Here is a 19633-nt window from a genome sequence, read left to right as displayed (position 1 = left end):
ACAATTGTATTTTTATAGTACTTTTATACTGGCACGCATTTATTGACGTGTATCACTTGGTGGAGATACCGTCTTTATATCCTTTATGAGTGTCCTGATTTTAGCGGTTGTTCCGCTTTAAGACCCTTTTATATTGTTTATACAATATTTTTAGTTTCATTTCCCTTCCACCCTTTTTTTCCCCATTGCCATTCCCCTTTATCTGATTCTCTTCCTCCTTGGGTCTTGGTATCTTAACATATTTCTTTTTTCTTTTGTCTACTGCTTCTATTTTGTGTGAAAACGGTGTTTTCCCACTGACGGTCACAGCACATAAATAGCACAATAGCTGCAGTACTGTGTTAGGCCTTTAGAAGGAGCAGAAGGCTCCGAGTGCTTAGCCTATTTTCTCAGTGGTTTGCCTCATACTGTCCTTCCCCCGGTGCTCTCTCTGGTTCCGCTTCCGGTGACGTCATCGTCTGCGTTCCACGCTGGTTCTGGCCGGCTTCCTCATGGCCACAGGATGAACAACTACACTTTTCTGCCTACCCGTGAGCCTGTTTTTTATACATGTTTGTAAGTGCATTTCCCTTTAAACTCAATAAATTGTGACTAACATATTGCACGTAGGTGGCACTTCCTGTTTTGTTCCCCTGTCGATACCCCTTTCGGGGGGACTGGATACCTGTCAAAAACAGATACTTGCTCCCACTTCCGTGTAATGGTACAGTGGAGACCTACGTCATTTACAGCCCCTTCTCCTTCACCCTGCTGCCTTCTGGGAGACACACACAGGTCACACCGCTGGACCATTCAGAAAGCGCAGCGCAACTCGTGCATGTCTTTGGAGTTAGGCTGCACATGCTCAGTTTGGTGTGTATCATTAGAGAGTTTTTTTGGGGGGGGGAGTGTGCATGTGTTCAGGACAGGGCAGACTACATGTGATCAGCACAGGGCCAATCAGAGCTGTCCAGACAGAGGGTCAGGAGCCCTGCAGCCTCATAGGACAGCTCAGTGCAGAATGAAAACTCCCCCTACAAGCTTTATCAGACACTGATAAAAATCACAAGACTGCTATATACTGCTGATGAGAAAAGGTATTTAGTAGTTTATATTTACTAAAATAATTGCATTTCCATATTCTGTGTACTGTGTGTGGAGATTTTACGGAGGATCCCCGCCCGTGTGAAAGGGCCCTTACTTATCCTAGAACAGGGGTTGACAAATTTGCGTGGAATCTAGGAGCCAGCTAAAAAAGTTAGGAGCCAGAAAACGCACCCCGTCCTGATGAGCTTGCGCGCAGAAGCTAACACATACGTGAGCAGCGCCCGCATATGTAAACGGTGTTCAAACGCAATTTTGAAGCGTGACATGTTGGGTATGAATTTACTCGGCGTAACATTATCTTTCATAATATAAAAAAAAATGGGGATAATTTTACTGTTGTCATATTTTTTAATTAAAAAAAGTGTAATTTTTTCCCAAAAAAAGTGCGCTTGTAAGACCGCTGCGCAAATACGGCGTGACAGAAAGTATTGCAACGATCGCCATTTTATTCTCTAAGGTGTTAGGATAAAAAATATATATAATGTTTGGGGGTTCTAATTAGAGGGGAAAATATGGCAGTGAAAATAGTGAAAAATGACATTAGAATTGCTGTTTAACTTGTAATGCTTAACTTGTAATACCAACGGCCACCACCAGATGGCGCCAGCTCACATCTGGTGGTAATAACTTCTAATACCAACGGCACCAGCTCACAAAAAAAAAAAAAATTTTTTTTTTTTGCCCACCTTCCAAGCCAAGTCGCCAGGACACTATTTCTAGTCGCCATGGCGACCTGGCGCCTGGGATTTGTCGATCCCTGTCCTAGAATGTCACAGATGGACAGTTAACGCTACTAATTTGTGTTAATTTGCATTTTTAAAATTCAATTAAAACTTTGAAACATAAAAATATGAAACACCCACCATTTTATTCTCTAGGGTTTCTGTTTAAAAAAATATATAATGTTTGGGAGTTCTAAGTGTTGGAAGTACAACAGCACAGTTGCTAATAAACTGACAATATTGTGTGCATTAATATCTATCTATCCAGCAGGTGGCACTGCAGAGTTATAGTGTGTTATTTTATGGTAATGTGATACCAGGATGTTCTGTCTATGTTCAGTGTATGTACTTGTATGCTCCTTGTTCCTGTTTCATTTTTCTAATGCTGCAAGACATAATCTAGCATCCTCCATAAAAGTAAAGCCGTTTGCTGTATCCAAGAAGCTTCTAGCACATTATTTTAATACTCTGACAATACTAAGTACTTTTCTAGCAATAACAAATGTAAAATATGATTTTTACATGTAGAAGAGGAATGTCATTATTGACCTGGCCGGGAAATGGTTAAGTATACCCTACAGGGTGGCAAACACTTACAACTGTTAAAAGAGCTTGTTATTACATACAAAGAATTTCTAAAATTGCTAAAAAAATGTCCTGTAGTGGGGCTTGATGAAAAAAGACATGGGTGCCATCGGCTGAGTCACAAGGTATTTGCCTGGCAAGCCGCTGTTACGTAATCAGTTTTTAACAAATATGATTTTTATAGAGACAATTCATGTTGTATTTTTGTGAAACAAAACTATATTCATATCATGTCAGCAACTATTATTAGCAGTAAAATAGTCTCATTTACAGCATAGCACTGCATTGTATGCAGCTGTGATCTAAGAAACAAGCAGCATATTCTATTCCTGGACACTGTGTCCTCTTATAATTAGATAGTACTTAATGTATATAAAATCGGTCTAATACAGCAGTGTATTGATACATTATTATAGCTATGGGCTAAGGCAGGAGACGCCAAAAGATTATCCAAAAAGATACAGGTCAGGGCAACCAGAAATCCAAGTCAGTTTTCTAACGTTCTACAAAATGTTCTTTACATACCACTTTACAACTTGCATAAAATGATCCCACAGGTTTTAGGCCCCTTTCACACATGCAGACCATGCGTTTAATCAGTGCAATCGCATTTCAAACGTTTTTACATCTGTTTTTTACATCGACCAGCTATCACTTGAGCCCCGAAGTTCATGCAAAAATGGATCGTTCGACGGTTTACATCCGATCTGTTTTTTTAACAGAAGAAAAATAGGACTTTGATCCATTCCAAAAAACAGATGTTGACGGAAGTGGATGTAAACAGATGTAAATGATCCATTTACATCAGTTTTACCATAGAGATGCATTGAGATCCATTTCACATCCGTCAACAGATGGATGAAAAATGAACAAATGGTACGCATGTGTGACAAGGGCCTTACCTAGGGTTGCCACCTCATCCCTTTAAACTCCAACACATAAGAATTACATTGTTCTGAGGCTAATTTAATGCCGATAAGGCACCAGTGACTTTAATTACCACTTAAGACCCAGACCATTTTGTTGGCCAAAGACCAGGCCACTTTTTGCAATTCAGCACTGCGTCGCTTTAAAGCGGGGGTTCACCCTATTAAAAAAAAAAAAAAAAAAAATTTTTTATTCTACCATTACATTCGGCATCGTAGCGCGAGCTACAGTATGCCGGTCTTACATTGTTTATCCCCGTACTCACTGTGCTATGGATCATTGAAGATTCCGGGGAATGGGCGTTCCTATGGTGAGAGAAGGTGATTGACGGCCGGCCCTGGCACGTCACGCTTCTCCGGAAATAGCCGAAATAGGCTTGGCTCTTCACGGCGCCTGCGCATAGCCTGTGCGCAGGCGCCGTGAAGAGCCGAGACCTACTCCGGCTGTCTTCGGGGAGCGTGACGTGCCAGAGCCGGCCGTCAATCATCCTCCCTCTCCATAGGCACGCCCATTCCCCGCGGGAGTCGGAATCTTCAATGATCCATAGCACAGTGAGTACGGGGATTAAAAATTTAAGACCGGCATACTGTAGCTCGCGCTATGATGCCGAATTTAATGCTATAATGATGTTAAGGAGGGTGAACCACCGCTTTAAGTGACAATTGCGCGATCGTGCGACGTGGCTCCCAAACAAAATTGATTTTCCCACAAATAGAGCTTTCTTTTGGTGGTATTTATAAATACACTGATTACTGTAAAAATTACACTGGCAGTGGAGGGGTTAACCTGTAGGGGGGTCCTAGGGAGTGATTCTAACTGTTAGGGGATGACAGGGAACAGACAATCAGTGACATGTCCGATAAAATAATATCGGATGAACTAAAATGATAGTAGCCCTGTACGAACGATCCGATTATCGGACGATTCTTCCTCGGGCGACATTTTTCGTACAATATTCGGATCGTGTGTACGTGGCATTAGCCTTACCTCTCTGTGGTGGCTGTGTAATGAACCATGGTACTGATGTAAACCCAGAGGCAGCAACCCTAACTCTGAGGCCCCATACTCACGAGCAAACATGTCTGCTGAAACTGGCCCGCAGGCCAGTTTCAGCAGACATGTTTGCTCGTGTGTGGGCGCGAGCGGGCCGAATTCCAGCAAACATTTGCCCGCCGGGCCTTTTCCCAGCAGACAAATATTCCTGGACTTGTTTTAAAACAGCCCGCTGGAATTCAGCCCGCTCGGACATGTACGGTCGTCAGTACAGACCTACCGTACATGTCCAGCCGCCCGCCGTGCCTCGCATGCGTCGAATGACTTCGACGCATGCGTGGAAGCATTTTAAAGGCGGGCCGCCCACGTCGCCGCGTCATTGTCGCGGCGACACCGCGTCATCGACGCGGCGACACCGCGGACACGCCCCGCGTATTGTTTACGCGCGGACTTCTGTACGATGGTGTGTACAACCATCGTACAGAAGCCCTCTGGCAGACATGTATGGTGAAAACGGTCCGACGGACCGCTTTCACCATACATGTTTGTCCGTGTGTACCCGGCCTTACTCTATTTGCATTATGGTGGGGTCACAGGATTTTTACTTTGGGGTCTACAGAATCATGTGATCTTTCAAGATTCATATAAAGTATATTTAAACATTGCTTCTCCGTTCACATTAATAATGTAATAATTTCCGCACAGAAAGTACAAACACAGGCAAACTAATGTGTACAGAGCCCTTAGGGCTTGTCTACACTGCAATTCCTATGTTCAGTGTACAATTGTGCATCTGTATTTATATGCATTTGTAATGCATGTGTGGCACATTTGCATGGCGTCTTTTAGCCATTAATGTGTGTCCCAGTATGTGTACATGCAAAAAAAAAAGTATGTTATTTTTGAAAACACACATGAAAGCACCACAACTAGGCTCACTGTGTAAACTAGGCTCATTAAAATACATTAATTCTATTTACAACTGAAACAGGTAACTGAAATGATACATAGAAAGAAAACAATAGTTCACACCAGTGTTTCAGAGCTGTGCAATATTATGCAACATGTTTGCATAAAATTGCACAATTCTGGATGGCCCTACTGTCACTGCACAGCAAGCATGGCACATGAGCCGCTGAAACACTTTCAGAAGCAGCAGGAGATGTCCTTCCCCTCCCGCAGTTCGCTGGTGTATATATTGTGTTTTTTTTTTATTATTATTATTATTCATTAAAATGTATTTTTTCCCAAAATAATTTGGGTTTGTAAAGCCGCTGCGCAAATACTGTGTGACAAAAATGATCACCATTTTATTCCCTAGGGTCTCTGCTAAAAAAAATATATATACACAACTACGCACACAGAGGGTCAGATTCACAGAAGAGATACGCCGGAGTATCTACTGATACTGCGGCGTATTTTCAAATTTGCCGCGTCGTATCTTAATTTGTGATTCACAAACAAGATACGACGGCTTTTGGCTAAGATCCGACAGGCTTACGGCTTCGTGCGCCTTCAGATCTTAGGCTGCAATACTTCGGCCACCGCTGGGTGGAGTTTGCGTCATTTTCCAGCGTTGGGTATGCAAATTAGCTTTTACGGCGATCCACAAAGGTTTTCGCGTTCGTTACGTCGTCGCTAGTAATTTTTTCCCGTCGCAAAATTAAGCATTCTTTTACATGGCTTAACTTTAGACGAGCCATGTTAAAGTATGGCCGTCGTTCCCACGTCAAATTTCAAAAAAAAATTTGCGTAAGACGTCCGGGAATACGAAAGTACGTTACGCATGTCGCCGTTCAAAAAAATGACGTCACTTCGCGCAAAGCACGGCGGGAATTTCAAAACGGAGCATGCGCAGTACGTCCGGCGCGGGAGTGCGCCTAATTTAAATGGTACACGCCCCGTTTGAATTAGGCGGGCTTGCACCGGACGCCTTTACGTTACACCGCCGTAAGTTTACAGGCAAGTGCTTTGTGAATCAAGCACTTACGCTGAAAACTTGCGGTGTAACGTAAACGGGACTTCCTTCTCCTCCTTATATGGTTTTAAACAGGTGTACTTGTGACACTATAGCACTCCTATTTAAAGTGATCCTTTGAGTGGCCTCTGCAGGGCAAAGCAACAAGTTTACTTAAGCCCTGGTTCACACTGGGTACGATTTGGAACGATTTGAGATGCGATTTGACATGTCAAATCGCATCTCAAATCGGCGGCAATTGTCGGCAATGGCACTGTCCTAATCAGTGCGACGCCGCATCTGCGATTTCAAAAAGTAGTTCCTGTACTACTTTTTGCGATTTCGGGCCGCGATTTACATTAAATTGCGGCCAAAATCGCGGTAAAATCGCGCATTTTACCGCGATTTTGAATTCGCAGCAGTGTGAACCTAGGCTGAATGTCAGCCTACATAGCTACTTATGCTTGCCTTCCCTTTGCTTCCTCACCACACATTTTTACCTGCAAAAGTGAAGAGTAGACAGGTAAGCTTCAAGTTGCAATTGAAACTCTCCCATCACCCCAATCTGATGGTGTTTTTTGCCTGAGTGACCAATTACCAAGCACCAGTGCATTCACATGGGAGGAAGGGGATCAAGTCATATGCTCCCTAATACCTGGAAGGACCATGTATGATATGATGCTTTCTTGGCCAAATGGATTGGTAGGGAAGGTAAGGAGAGTATGTGCAGCTGAGAAAAATGGCATTAAAGTTAACATGTTGCTTTACCCAGCCAGTGTAATTTAAATAAATGCACTTTTTTTGCAGGTAAAAAAATTTGCATTTATTATATTTTTTTTAAAGAGCCTAAAGAGCATCCCAAGATCAGCAGATTGCAGGCACAATCTCAGGCTCCTGCAGACTCTCAGCATAGCTGTTGGTCATACCTCGTACAGGCAGACAGTTACTTGAGGGCAGGAAGAATCAATAAACTACCAGAGCACTCACCAGTGCCCTCACAGTTCACTGAGAACTACAAGCTTCAGCCACAATGGCTGACAGTACTTGTAGGCATTGATCCATGGGAAACTGTGAATGAATGACATGAAGGTGTGGGTGAAGCCCTGCACAGCATGTGCCGTTTTCAAATCGTGACAGCAGGTGCGGGGAGAGGATGCCCGCCCGCTGTCAAAGAGAGAGGTGATCAGGGGGAGAGGCAGCAGATGCTGGAACATGTTACATGTTCCACCCTAATAACAGGTGAAACATGTAACATGTTCCAAAGGCAAACTTATCCTTAAGTAGAACTGACCAAAAAGATTCCTTGAAACAGATGGGTCATGTATGTATGCAAGACTGTTCTGGTTAAAGTGTTTGCAAAGTAAACATTTTTTTTAAATAACAAACATTGAATAGAGATTGGGCTTTTGGTCCCCGAACCAAAAAAAAAAAACAAAGAAAAAGACACGGGGCAGTTGGACTGAATAACAAACATGATATACTTACCTGCTCTGTGTAATGGTACTGCACAGAGCAACCCCAATCCTCCTCCTCTGGGGTCCCCCTCGTTGGAGCTCCTGGCATGTATTTTTCCTATGGTGCCACACCTGTGGGCTCGATCCTGCATCTAAAGACACAGACAGTGAAGCCTGGTACACACTGGCAGTTTTTTGGATTCATTCAACCCAGCGGGATGAAACAAAAAACGAACTATTAGTACACCGATCTACCTCGCTGAGCTATTATGTTTTGACAGGGGGACTGCCCCCCCCTGCCAGAACCCACTGGTCACATTTTCAGCCAGTGGCTGAGAGTGCTGATATCAGACCTTTTTCGGTCACGCCCCTTCAACAGTAGCCAGAGAATAGGAGAAGAAGAACAGAGTCACTACAAACAGGCTCTGAGATGCTGTGCTAGGGGCGGCCGGTTCCAAGAGCGAAGGGACTCTGTGGAAGACATCAATAGAAGAGAACAGTGCCTTCTAAGTGTAGCAATGTATAAAACAATTTATTACTCCCAAAAATGGAAACTCACAAAAGTAAAGGGAAATGCAAGTATCGAACCATGTTCACCGTTCAGTGGCTCCAGACCAGTCCAACTGAATGCGAGTCCCAGGATGTACCATCAACAGCCACGTTGGTGGCTTCCAGCACTTCCTGGTAGACTAGAAGACATGGAGGGAGGAGATGATGTCACGTCCGGGTGCTCAAGTGGTGGGTGTTGCACGAGTTCGGAGCATGCGTGCTCCTTTATCAGTCCCCAGTCTACCAAAAAGCCCTGGAAGCCACCAGTGTGGCTGTCTGTGGTACACTTTTGGCTGGACTGGTTTGGCGACGCTCAGCGTTGAACATTGTTCGATGAGTGAGTTTCCCCTTTACCTTTGTAAGACTGCCATTTTTGGGATTAATAAATTGTTTTATACATTGCTACACTTAGGTTTCATGTACTAACCTAGCCTATTATGACCGCCGGTGTTTCTTCAAAACTGAAAATGCACTAAAAAAATGCAAAGCTGTGAACCAGGCCTTAGAAGGCACTGTTCCCTTCTTTCCATTGTCAGGTGTGAGGCCTTTTATAGAGAGCCTTTCCAATTCACATCCAATCAATTTAATTTACAGGTAGACTCCAATCAGGTTGTAGAAACATCTCACCAACAATCATGCGAAATGGGAGGGACCTGAGCTAAAACTCAGTTTCAAACGTTCTTTATTCGTTATAAAAGTACTGTAATACAATTTAGGCCTGGTTCACACCTATACATTTTTTAGTGCGTTTTCAGAAGTCCATTTAACATGGTTGCCTATGGGTCCCGTTTACATCTGTGCATTTTATGGAAAGGGCCAGGGACTTTATGGTTTTTGGTTCAATAAACTTCAATGGATTAAAAACGTGTATTGAAAAACGCAAAATGCACCTGGAATATGCAAACTGCATAGGTGTGAACAAGGCCTTATTATACGTTTTTACATTGTTGAGCAGTGGCGGCTCGTGGTGCCCACCCACACGGCACCTCAAAGCCCCCCACGCTCACGGTTGGTCCACTTATCCTATTTAGGTGGAGGGGATTGGCCAGCGGTGGACATTAAGGAGCGGCGGTGATAGGGGCATCGACGGACATTAGGCAGTGGCAGGCATCGGGTAGCGGCTCCTCGGTCTTCACCGTGTGTCTTCTCCCCTCCTCCTAGGCATCCAATAGGATTGCCTGTCCTTTCAGCCAATCGGATGACGGTATCATACCTTGTTCATTCGCTGTTGTAACACCTAAGTGTGCTCCTGGCACAATCCAATGCTCTGCGCAATGAGCCCACCCTATTTTATAGCCTATTAGAGCCTCTGGGTCTAAATAGGTGCCTAAAAAAAAAAAAACACCCCCGCCGTTGTAATTCAGGCGTTTGGCGTCCTAAAGGGGGCTGGACGCATGAATAGGGGGTGGCCGCGGCGATGGATAGAGCATCGCTAGAAGGTGGAGGGGGTGGCAGCCGTGGATAGAAAGGGCGGTGCTTGGGCGCCCCTAATGAATGTTGTTGAGGACATCTAGACATCTAGAATGGTAAAGGCATACAGTAGTATCAAAATCGAGGGATATCAGTAGTCCAATATCTCAATCTGGTAGTACTCACAACCGCTGAGCTATCCGTGAACAGTCCATACTTTCAATAACTACCAGTTTTGACTCAAAGGGAAGAAAAGCGACAAACGCTTGAACTAAAATTAAGACCGTCTGCAGCTCTATGACCTGAGCTAAGTTTCAAGGGTTGTTACAAAGGATCTAAAAACTTATGCCAGAACGATATTTCAGTTTTCCTTTTTAACCACTTAAAGGGGAGTTCCAGCCAATATTTATGTTAATTAAAAGTTAGCAGCTACAAAAAGTGTCGCTGCTGGCTTTTAATAAACAGACACTTACCTGCTCCAGCGTTCCAGTGACGCGCCGGCTGGGGCTCCGCTCCTCTCCCCCCCTCCCCGACCGGCGTCTTCATTGTCACTGTGGGCACCCGGCCGTGACAGCTTTCGGCTTCACGGCCGGGCACTCACTGCACGTGCGCGCGCGGCCCGGCGCTGTTTGATTGGACAGGCGATCTGTCACGTGTCCTAGGCGATCGCCTACAGGGAGGGGCTGCCAAAAGGCGATTAAGCTTAATCGCCTTTGCAGCCCCTCGGCGGAAGGAGGAAGTGGGACAGGAAGTCCCCTTCTCCTGAAGCCCCCACTCCCCCCCTAAAAAAATTACATGCCAAATGTGGCATGTAAGGGGGTGAGGAGTGGGATAAGCGGAAGTTCCATTTTTGGGTGGAACTCCGCTTTAAGGACCCCCTACGGACTATATACATTGGCAGAATGGCACGGCTGGGTACAGGCACGTCGCCTTTAAGAGCCCAGCCGTGGGTTGGGTGCGTGCACGTGACCAGGTCCAAAGCTCCGTGACCGCGCCTGTGGGACCCGCAGACCCAATCGCCGCCGGTGTCCCGCGATCGGTCACAGGAGCTGAAGGACTGGGAGAGGTGTGTGTAAACACACCTTCCCCGTTCTTCACTGTGGCAGTGACACTGATCGTCTGTTCCCTGATATAGGGAATGATGATCAGTGATGTCACACCTACAGCCACACCCCTCTACAGTAAGAATCACTCCCTTAGGGCACACATAACCCCTTAGCGCCACCTAGTGGTTAACCACTTCACTGCGATTTTCACAGTAATCAGTGCATTTTTGTAGCACTTTCACTGTGAAAATGTCAATGGTCCCAAAAATGTGTCAAAAGTGTCCGATGTGTCCGCCATAATGTCGCAGTCATGAAAAAAAAAAAAACCACTAATCGCAGCCATTACTAGTAAAAAAAAAAAAAAATATTAATAAAAATGCCATAAAACTATCCCCTATTTTGTAAAAGCTATAACTTTTGTGCAAACCAATCAATAAACGCTTATAGCAATTTTTTACCAAAAATATGTAGAAGAATACGTATCGGCCTAAACTGAGGGAAAAAAATGTTATATATTTTTTGGGGATATTTATTATAGCAAAAAGTAAAAAATATTTTATTTTTTTCAAAATTGTCTATTTTTGTTTATAGCGCAAAAAAATAAAAACTGCAGAGGTGCTCAAATACCACCAAAAGAAAGCTCTATTTGTGGGGAAAAAAAGGACGCCAATGTTGTTTGGAAGCCACATCGCACAATTGTCAACTAAAGCGACACAGTGCCAAATCGCAAAAACTGGCCAGGTCCTTTACCTGCATAATGGTCCGGGTCTTAAGTGGTTAACAAAATCACAGACATTTCTAAAATTCTGTGTTCACTTTGTCATTATGGGCTACCGAGTGTAAAATAATGAGAAACAAATGAATTTAAACAACTGTAGTAGTAGGCTGCAAAATAACAAAACTGAAAAAAGGTCTGAATACTTTATGAGTACATTGTACATAGCAGTGCACATATTTCAGCAGCACTGCCTCTGATTTACTGCATTTTTCCCCACACTATCATCTTAGATAAATCATTTTAGCAGTGCTGTGCTATGCCTGAAACACATGAATCTCATAAACAGCTATACTAACATGGTTCCTGGCCAAGGCTTCACCAGGAGAATAATACCGACGTCTAATGCCCCGTACACACCATCACTTTATGTGATGAAAAAAAACGACATTTTCTGTGAAGTAAAAAATGACGTTTTTGAAACTTCAATTTTCAAAGACGAAGTTGCCTACACACCATCGTTTTTCTCACAATGTTCTAGCAAAGCGAGGTTACGTTCTCACCACTTTTTCCATTGAAGCTTGCTTCATAACTAGCTTCTGGGCATGCGCGGGTGAAAAAACGTTGTTTTAAACGAAGTTTTTTACTACACACGGTCAATTTCTGTGAAGTAAAAGTTGACGTTTTGAAAAACGACACATAAAATTGAAGCATGCTTCAATTTTTTTTGGTCGTTTTTTACAAAACATAAAACGACGTTTTCCCCCACACACGGTCAATTAAAGTGACGTTTTTAAAAACGTCATTTTTTTTCATCACATAAAGTGATGGTGTGTACGGGGCATTAGGCTCGATTCACACCTATGCATTTTTAGTGCTTTTTGCAGATCTGCACTAAAACTGCATAGGTGTGAATCCAGCCTAATGCCCGGTACACACGATCCAATTATCGGACGAATGATCGTTCGTTTTTTTTTTGTATGCTAATCTCACGTCGAATCTGATGAGTTTACTAAAGTCACGAAAATTCTCGTACGGCAGAATAAAAAAATCGGAAGTGATGTCATGTGTTGTAATGCATTTGTATTGCATTTTCGAACGACAGCTGTACTGATTAAACGAAAATCATACGATCTGGCATCGTACGAAAAAAAATTCCGTGCATGTCCGATAGAATAAAATCGGATGAACTGTCCTGATCGGCTCTCGGAAGCTCTGTCCCAACGATCCGATTATCGTACGATCGATTAGAAAGCAGCATTTTTCGTACGATTTTCGGATCGTGTGTACGGGGCATTATGCCGCGTACACACCATCACTTTATGTGATGAAAAAAAACGAAGTTTTTAAAAACGTCACTTTAAATGACCGTGTGTGGGGGAAAACGTTGTTTTATGTCTTCTGAAAAACGACAAAAAAAAAATTGAAGCATGCTTCAATTTTATGTGTCGTTTTTTACTTCACAGAAATTGACCGTGTGTAGCAAAAAACGTCGTTTAAAACAACGTTTTTACACCAGCGCATGCCCAGAAGCTAGTTATGAAGCGAGCTTCAATGGAAAAACGTGGTGAACGTAACCTCGCTTTGCTAGAACATTGTGAGAAAAACGATGGTGTGTAGGCAACTTCGTCTTTGAAAATTGAAGTTTCAAAAACGTCATTTTTTACTTCACAGAAAATGTCGTTTTTTTTCATCACATAAAGTGATGGTGTGTATGCGGCATAAGGCTGGATTCACACCTATGCATGTTGCTTTTGAGCGTTTTTTCAGTGCTTTTTGCGGTGCTTGCTGCTTTTTTTTACTTGCGATTTTGCCGCGATTTGCGGTTTAATTTTTTTTTTTACATCAATTTTAATTTTTTTACATTTCATTTAACAACCAGCTATAAACAGGTATAGATGCGGGTCCATTGACTTCTATTACATGCAAAACGCTGCTTTTTGCAGGAAAAAAAGTCCCTGACCCCTTTCCAAAAACGCAGAGGCACAAAAAAGCATTGATGTGAACATGTTCCATAGAAAAACCATGTTAAAAAATTTCCCTGCATTTCTGCAAAATGCATCAAAAAAAGCATTAGTGTGAATGGAGCCAAAACCAAAACCATCTAATATCAGGTCAAACCTAAACACTTCCAATGTGTATGCAGTCCGGCAGTCCCTTGCACTACGTAGTCGAAGGTAAATCTAAAGACATTTAAATAAGAAAATTGTATAGTGTTTGGCCAAGCCTAAGCTTCATTATCATATCAAATCCAAAAACTGCGTATTTTTTTTTTTTTATCTATGGTCCCAGGTAATAAATACTTCCATATACAAAAAAAAGTATAGCATGCTGAGATAGTGGAACAGCAAAGCCCAATGTGAAGGAACTACATGATTGCGTGTTGGTGTTTGAGTCCATGTACACCGGTGATCACAGCTGTTATAGTGAAGAAAGGCTGGGAGCAGCTTGTAACTTACTTATTAAGTTGATAGTCCTGGCATGACAGTACACTGAAAGGAAAGCATGCAGACACGCTTGAGCCCATAGGAACAGGTTGAGGTAGATGTCATTCTCTCTTCCACATTTGAGTCAGTTTTCGTTGCAGAGAGCAGAATAGAAACTCGCCCTCCCCTGGAATAATACAGACACCGCTGTGTCTCTCTTCCTGCTACTTCTTACAAATACTGTAATTTACAACATTATTCCAGTCCATTTGAAGCTGCAATACAAACCACTGTCTGATCAATGGTTAGGTTCCCAGCGGTGAAGTAAAGATTAACCCTTTGCATCAACCATTAGGACGCTGACGTAGTTGCTGGAGCAAGGGCACTGGTTTCTCAGGTGCTCTGCAATACAGGATTATCACAGAAATAGGAAGCACTTCAGCTTTCACAAAAAAAAAAAAAAAATTATAATTCTGTTTATACCACACCTAAAACTCCACCTAAGGGACACGGTCAGTTCCGTAACATTGTTTTTAAAGTGGCATTAAACCAAAAATAAAATAAAAAAAAATCTTTATATTTCCATGTCATCGTGTTCTGTTTATTTTAATTGATTTTGGATTAAAAAACCTTTTGATCCCGACAGTGACCTCTTCTTGCCGTTAGTGGTGGCAACAATCTGCATGGTCATCTACCCCAGTGGTCATCAACTCCTGTCCTCAGGGCCCATTAACAGGCCAGGTTTTATGTATTACCTTGGGGAGATGCAGACTAGAATACTGCAGTCACTGAGCAGCTAAATGATATCACCTGTGATGTATTTCAGTTATCTTGCAAACCTGGCCTGTTAGGCCCCTTTCACACTGGGGCGGGAGGCGCGGTGGCGGTATAGAGGCGCTATACCGTCGGAATTGCTGTATTAACCCCCCCGCTAGCAGCCGATTAAGGGTTTATACCGGCCGCAATGCGCCTCTGCAGAGGTGCATTGCGGGCGGTATTACCGCGGTTTCCCATTGTTTTAAATAGGAAGGAGCGGTATACATATCAAAGATGCTGCTTGCAGGAGATTTTTTTCTCTCCTGCCAGCGCATCGCCTCAGTGTGAAAGCCCTCATGCCGCGTACACACCATCACTTTATGTGATGAAAAAAAATGACGTTTTTAAAAACGTCACTTTAATTGACCGTGTGTGGGGGAAAACGTTGTTTTATGTCTTCTAAAAAACGACCAAAAAAAATTGAAGCATGCTTCAATTTTATGTGTCGTTTTTCAAAACGTCAACTTTTACTTCACAGAAATTGACCGTGTGTAGTAAAAAATTTCGTTTAAAACAACGTTTTTTCACCCGCGCATGCCCAGAAGCTACTTATGAAGCAAGCTTCAATGGTAAAACGTGGTGAACGTAACCTCACTTTGCAAGAACATTGTGAGAAAAACGATGGTGTGTAGGCAACTTCGTCTTTGAAAATTGAAGTTTCAAAAACGTCGTTTTTTACTTCACAGAAAAAGTTTTTTTGCATGACAGGAAAAACGGTTGTGTGTAAGCGGCATAAGCTGTAGACACAAAATTGGGGGCATGTGCCCATGAGGTGGCAACGCTGCATAGGGTAGATCAGTGGTCATCAACCCTGTCCTCAGGGCCCACTTAGGCCCCTTTCACACTGAGTAGTTTTTCAGGCGGTACAGCGCTAAAAATAGCGCCTAAATACCGCCTGAAAAACTCCTGCCCAGCCTTCTCAATGTGAAAGCCTTATGCCCCGTACACACCATCACTTTATGTGATGAAAAAAAATGACATTTTTCTCTACTTGATTCGTCGTGATTCCTCTCAAGCCTGCCTTGCATATACACGTTCATGGGAAAAAAAAACGCTTGAGCAAAGCGCGATAACGTACAACGGCACTATAAAGGGGAAGTTCCATTCGAATGGCATCACCCTTTGGGACGCTTTTGCTAATTTCTGAGCATGCACGTTTTTTTCCCCTCGGAAAAGCATACACATGAGTGGTTTTCGCGACGAGAAAAAGAACAACGGGAAAACCGATGGGGAAAAAATAGAGCTGGTTCTAATTTTTTTGCGGGCAGTTTTCTCGTTAAGAAAATTGCGATGGAGCATACACACGACCGGTTTTCACGACCAATCTAAAAAATGTTTTTTCTCGTCATGAAAAATGGTCATGTGTACATGGCATTACTCTGCCTTTGCTCTATTTTAGGGGTCTTCAATCTACGGTCCTCCAGTTGTTCAGGAAATACAATTCCCATCATGCCTAGTCATGTCTGTGAATGTCAGAGTTTTAAAATGCCTCATGGGATGTGTAGTTCCGCAAAAGCTGGAGGGCCATCGTTTGAGGATCTCTGCTAGATGCAAACAGCCATGGTGGCGGGCGTGACCAGTCTGCCCCGCCATGAATACTTATGACAGGAGGAGCCGCTGTCAAACATTCTCACCTGCCCTGTTTGCTGGGAGCCTGACGGAGCAGCTAAGAGTGACGGACAGCAGCTCCTCCCGTCATTGTCTGTCTCAGCAGGGCAGACTGGCCCTGCCCACCTCCTGAGCCATTCGACTCTAAATAGATTGATGCAGTCACATGACCTGGAACTAAAGGAAAGAAAAAAGGCATTTTGGATGTTTTTTCAAATACTTTGCTTTATCATTTGTTTTGGGAGTCGATTCTCAACCTCAGTTTGTAAAAATGGTAATTTAGGTTTACAACCACTTGCCACCCAGGCCAATTCTGACATTTCTCTTCTCCATGTAAAAATCATAATTTTTTTTTGCTAGAAAATTACACAGAACCCCCAAACATTATATGCAGCAGAGACCCTAGAGAATAAGATGGCGGTCATTGCTTTTTATCTTGCACAGCAATTTTTCAAACGGTTTCATGCATTAAAATAAAGAAAACAGTAAAGTAAGCACAATTGTTTTGTATAATGTGAAAGATGATGTTACGCCAAGTAAATAGATACCTAACATGTCACGCTTAAAAATTGCACACGCTTGTGGAATGGCACCAAACTTTGGTACTTAAAATCCCCATAGGCGACGCTTTATTTTTTTTTACAGGTTACATGATTTGAGTTACAGAGACGATCTTGAGCTAGAATTATTGCTCTTGCTCTAAGGTTTGTGGCAATACCTCACATGTGTGGTTTGAATCCCGTTTACATACGTATGCGTTCGCTTCTGCAAGTGAGTACGCGGGGACAGGGGCGCTTTACATATTTTTTTTTTATTGTTACATTTTACTTTTATTTTTCTATTTTGACACTTTCTTTAAATTTTTTTGATCACTTTTATTCCTATTACAAGGAATGTAAACATCCCTTGTAGTAGGAATAGTGCTTGACGGGTCCTCTTTACAGTGTGATCTGGGGTCAGTAAGTCCCTGGGGCCAGATTCACATAGAACTGCGGCGGCGTAACATATCGTAGATACGTTGCACCGCCGCAAGTTTTCATCGCAAGTGCCTGATTCACAAAGCACTTGCGATAAAAACTACGGTGGCAGCCTCCGGCGCAAGGCGGGCCAATTCAAATGGGCGTGTGCCATTTAAATTAGGCGCGCTCCCGCGCCGGACCTACTGCGCATGCTCAGTTTCGCAATTCCCGTCGTGCTTTGCGCGCCGTGACGTCATTTTTTCAAACGGCGACGCCCGTAGCGTACTTCCGTATTCCCGGACGTGTTACACAAACGACGTTAAATTTTAAATTTTGACGCGGGAACAACGGCCATACTTTAAACAGCAATACGATTGCTAAGTAAAGTTAGGGCAGGTCAAACGACGACTAACTTTGCGACGTGAAACTAGACTAGCAGCGACGTAGCGAACGCGAAAATCCGTCGGGAATCGCTGTAACTCCTAATTTGCATACCCAACGCTGGTTTACGACGCGAACTCCCCCCAGCGGCGGTCGCGGTACTGCATCCTAAGATCCGACAGTGTAAAACAATTACACCTGTCGGATCTTATGGATATCTATGCGTAACTGATTCTATGAATCAGTCGCATAGATAGAAACAGAGATACGACGGCGTATCAGGAGATACGCCGTCGTATCTCTTTGGTGAATCTGGCCCCTAGATCTCACCTCTAGGCTGGAAAGCCTGAAATAAAAAAATAAAAAAAATCTCAGTTTCCCAGCCGAGGCAGATGCATTTATCCAAATGCTGAGGATAAGCGTGATGTCATAACATTACATCCAGCCTCCAAACAATCATAGAGACTTTGGAGACTAAATGGCCTGCCAAAAATCTCTATGGTCAGCATCTGGGGCTGGTCGGTTCCTTCTCCGGTTTGCCGATGGCAGGGGTGGGCTGAAAGAAGCACGGACATCAACCCCCGATGCGTGTAATAACAATCAAGCCGCCATGATCATTCTTATGGTGAAGGGAATCGTTGGCTCTAAAAGATGATATCTGAATGATGCCTGTAGCTGCAGTCATCATTTAGATATCACTGCATGATGACTACATAGGATGTTACGCGGGCGGCAAGAGGTTAATGATACAGCATTGTTTTTTGTTTTTATATTTTTATTGAAGTGTTTCACAAGAAAGAATACAAAAGTTTATGACAAAAAAGCATATCTCCCGCAATGTGGGTGAATGTGTAGCGCTACATGTAAGTGAAATATGAAAAAAAAACACCAAATGATGTATACTCAACAGAGTATAACTATAACATAATAATGTTCAGTCCACATGAAAACAATCAGTCCATGTAGAAATTCAATGGGATTAATTGTCCATCGTGTGTGGATAACATATTAAAGATGTCATGAGATTGAATAAACCATCCCAACGATAATCTTCAGATGAGAGATGTAATTGAGACTGTGCTTACTGACACCGTTGGACCCAACTGTCGTACGACAACAGATCAATCGAGCCTAAGGTATCCAACCAGCTGTGCAACGGGACTGTCAATGAGGATCCAAGAAGAAGTGGGGTGCAGAAGACGTCAACTTGAGGTAAGGTCAATATGCCCGATGTTCCTCAGCCGGAGGTGACTCCAATGGAAGTGTCAAAACCATGGAGCAGTTGGAAAAACCGTGGAGATCCACCAACCATCTGAAAACAACTTGGTTCAGGCAAGCAACAACCCTCGTGGGGTGGTGGGGACCAACTGGAGACATTCAAAAAACGTTTCCTCCACAGAGCATGCAAAGAAAAGAAAAAATAGGGGCTTTGATTTTTTAACTGTGATCACCTTTTTAACCCTTTAACTTGTATGTTGGTTTTTATCATTAAAACCTTCTTTTGTTGACCTGTACCATCGGAGCCCCTATTTTTTCTTTTTTTTGCATGCTCTGTGGAGGAAACGTTTTTTGAATGTCTCCAGTTGGTCCCCACCACCCCACGAGGGTTGTTGCTTGCCTGAACCAAGTTGTTTTTAGATGGTTGGTGGATCTCCACGGTTTTTCCAACTGCTCCATGGTTTTGACACTTCCATTGGAGTCACCTCCGGCTGAGGAATATCGGGCATATTGACCTTACCTCGAGTTGACGTCTTTTGGACACCAGGGAGGTGCACCCCAATCTTTGGCCATACTTCTCTTTTAAAAGGGAAGTGTGGGATTTCAAAATAACAAACACCCATACTCGCCTAGGTGGATGAAGCATCATCCGGATGCCCCCACTATCTATAAGACCAAGAAGCAGGTGACTATCAGTTACCGGCATTCTGCTCTGTCCCTCCAATTCTCATGCTGGGCTGTGAAAGGGGTGGGACTGGCTGACTCAGGCTCTCAGTGGTGC

General features: G+C 43.3%; 1 protein-coding gene across 4 annotated transcripts in view; it reads right to left on the bottom strand.

Annotated features, from left to right (window-relative positions):
* PSD3 (pleckstrin and Sec7 domain containing 3) overlaps positions 1-19633 on the bottom strand; it is a 703925-nt gene that overhangs the window by 416882 nt on the left and 267410 nt on the right. Inside the window, exon 1 of one of the 4 annotated variants that reach the window (XM_040325297.1) lies at positions 13904-14264. The exons of the other annotated variants lie outside the window; for them this stretch is intronic. Within the exon in view, the coding sequence (XP_040181231.1) occupies positions 13904-13971 (68 nt within the window). The 5' untranslated portion in view covers positions 13972-14264. Of the gene's footprint in view, positions 1-13903; positions 14265-19633 lie in introns of those variants that run through there. 4 annotated transcript variants of the gene reach the window in all.

This window comes from Rana temporaria, chromosome 1, assembly GCF_905171775.1.
Source record: "Rana temporaria chromosome 1, aRanTem1.1, whole genome shotgun sequence".
Lineage (NCBI taxonomy): Eukaryota > Metazoa > Chordata > Amphibia > Anura > Ranidae > Rana > Rana temporaria.
This window is presented reverse-complemented; position numbering and strand designations above follow the sequence as displayed.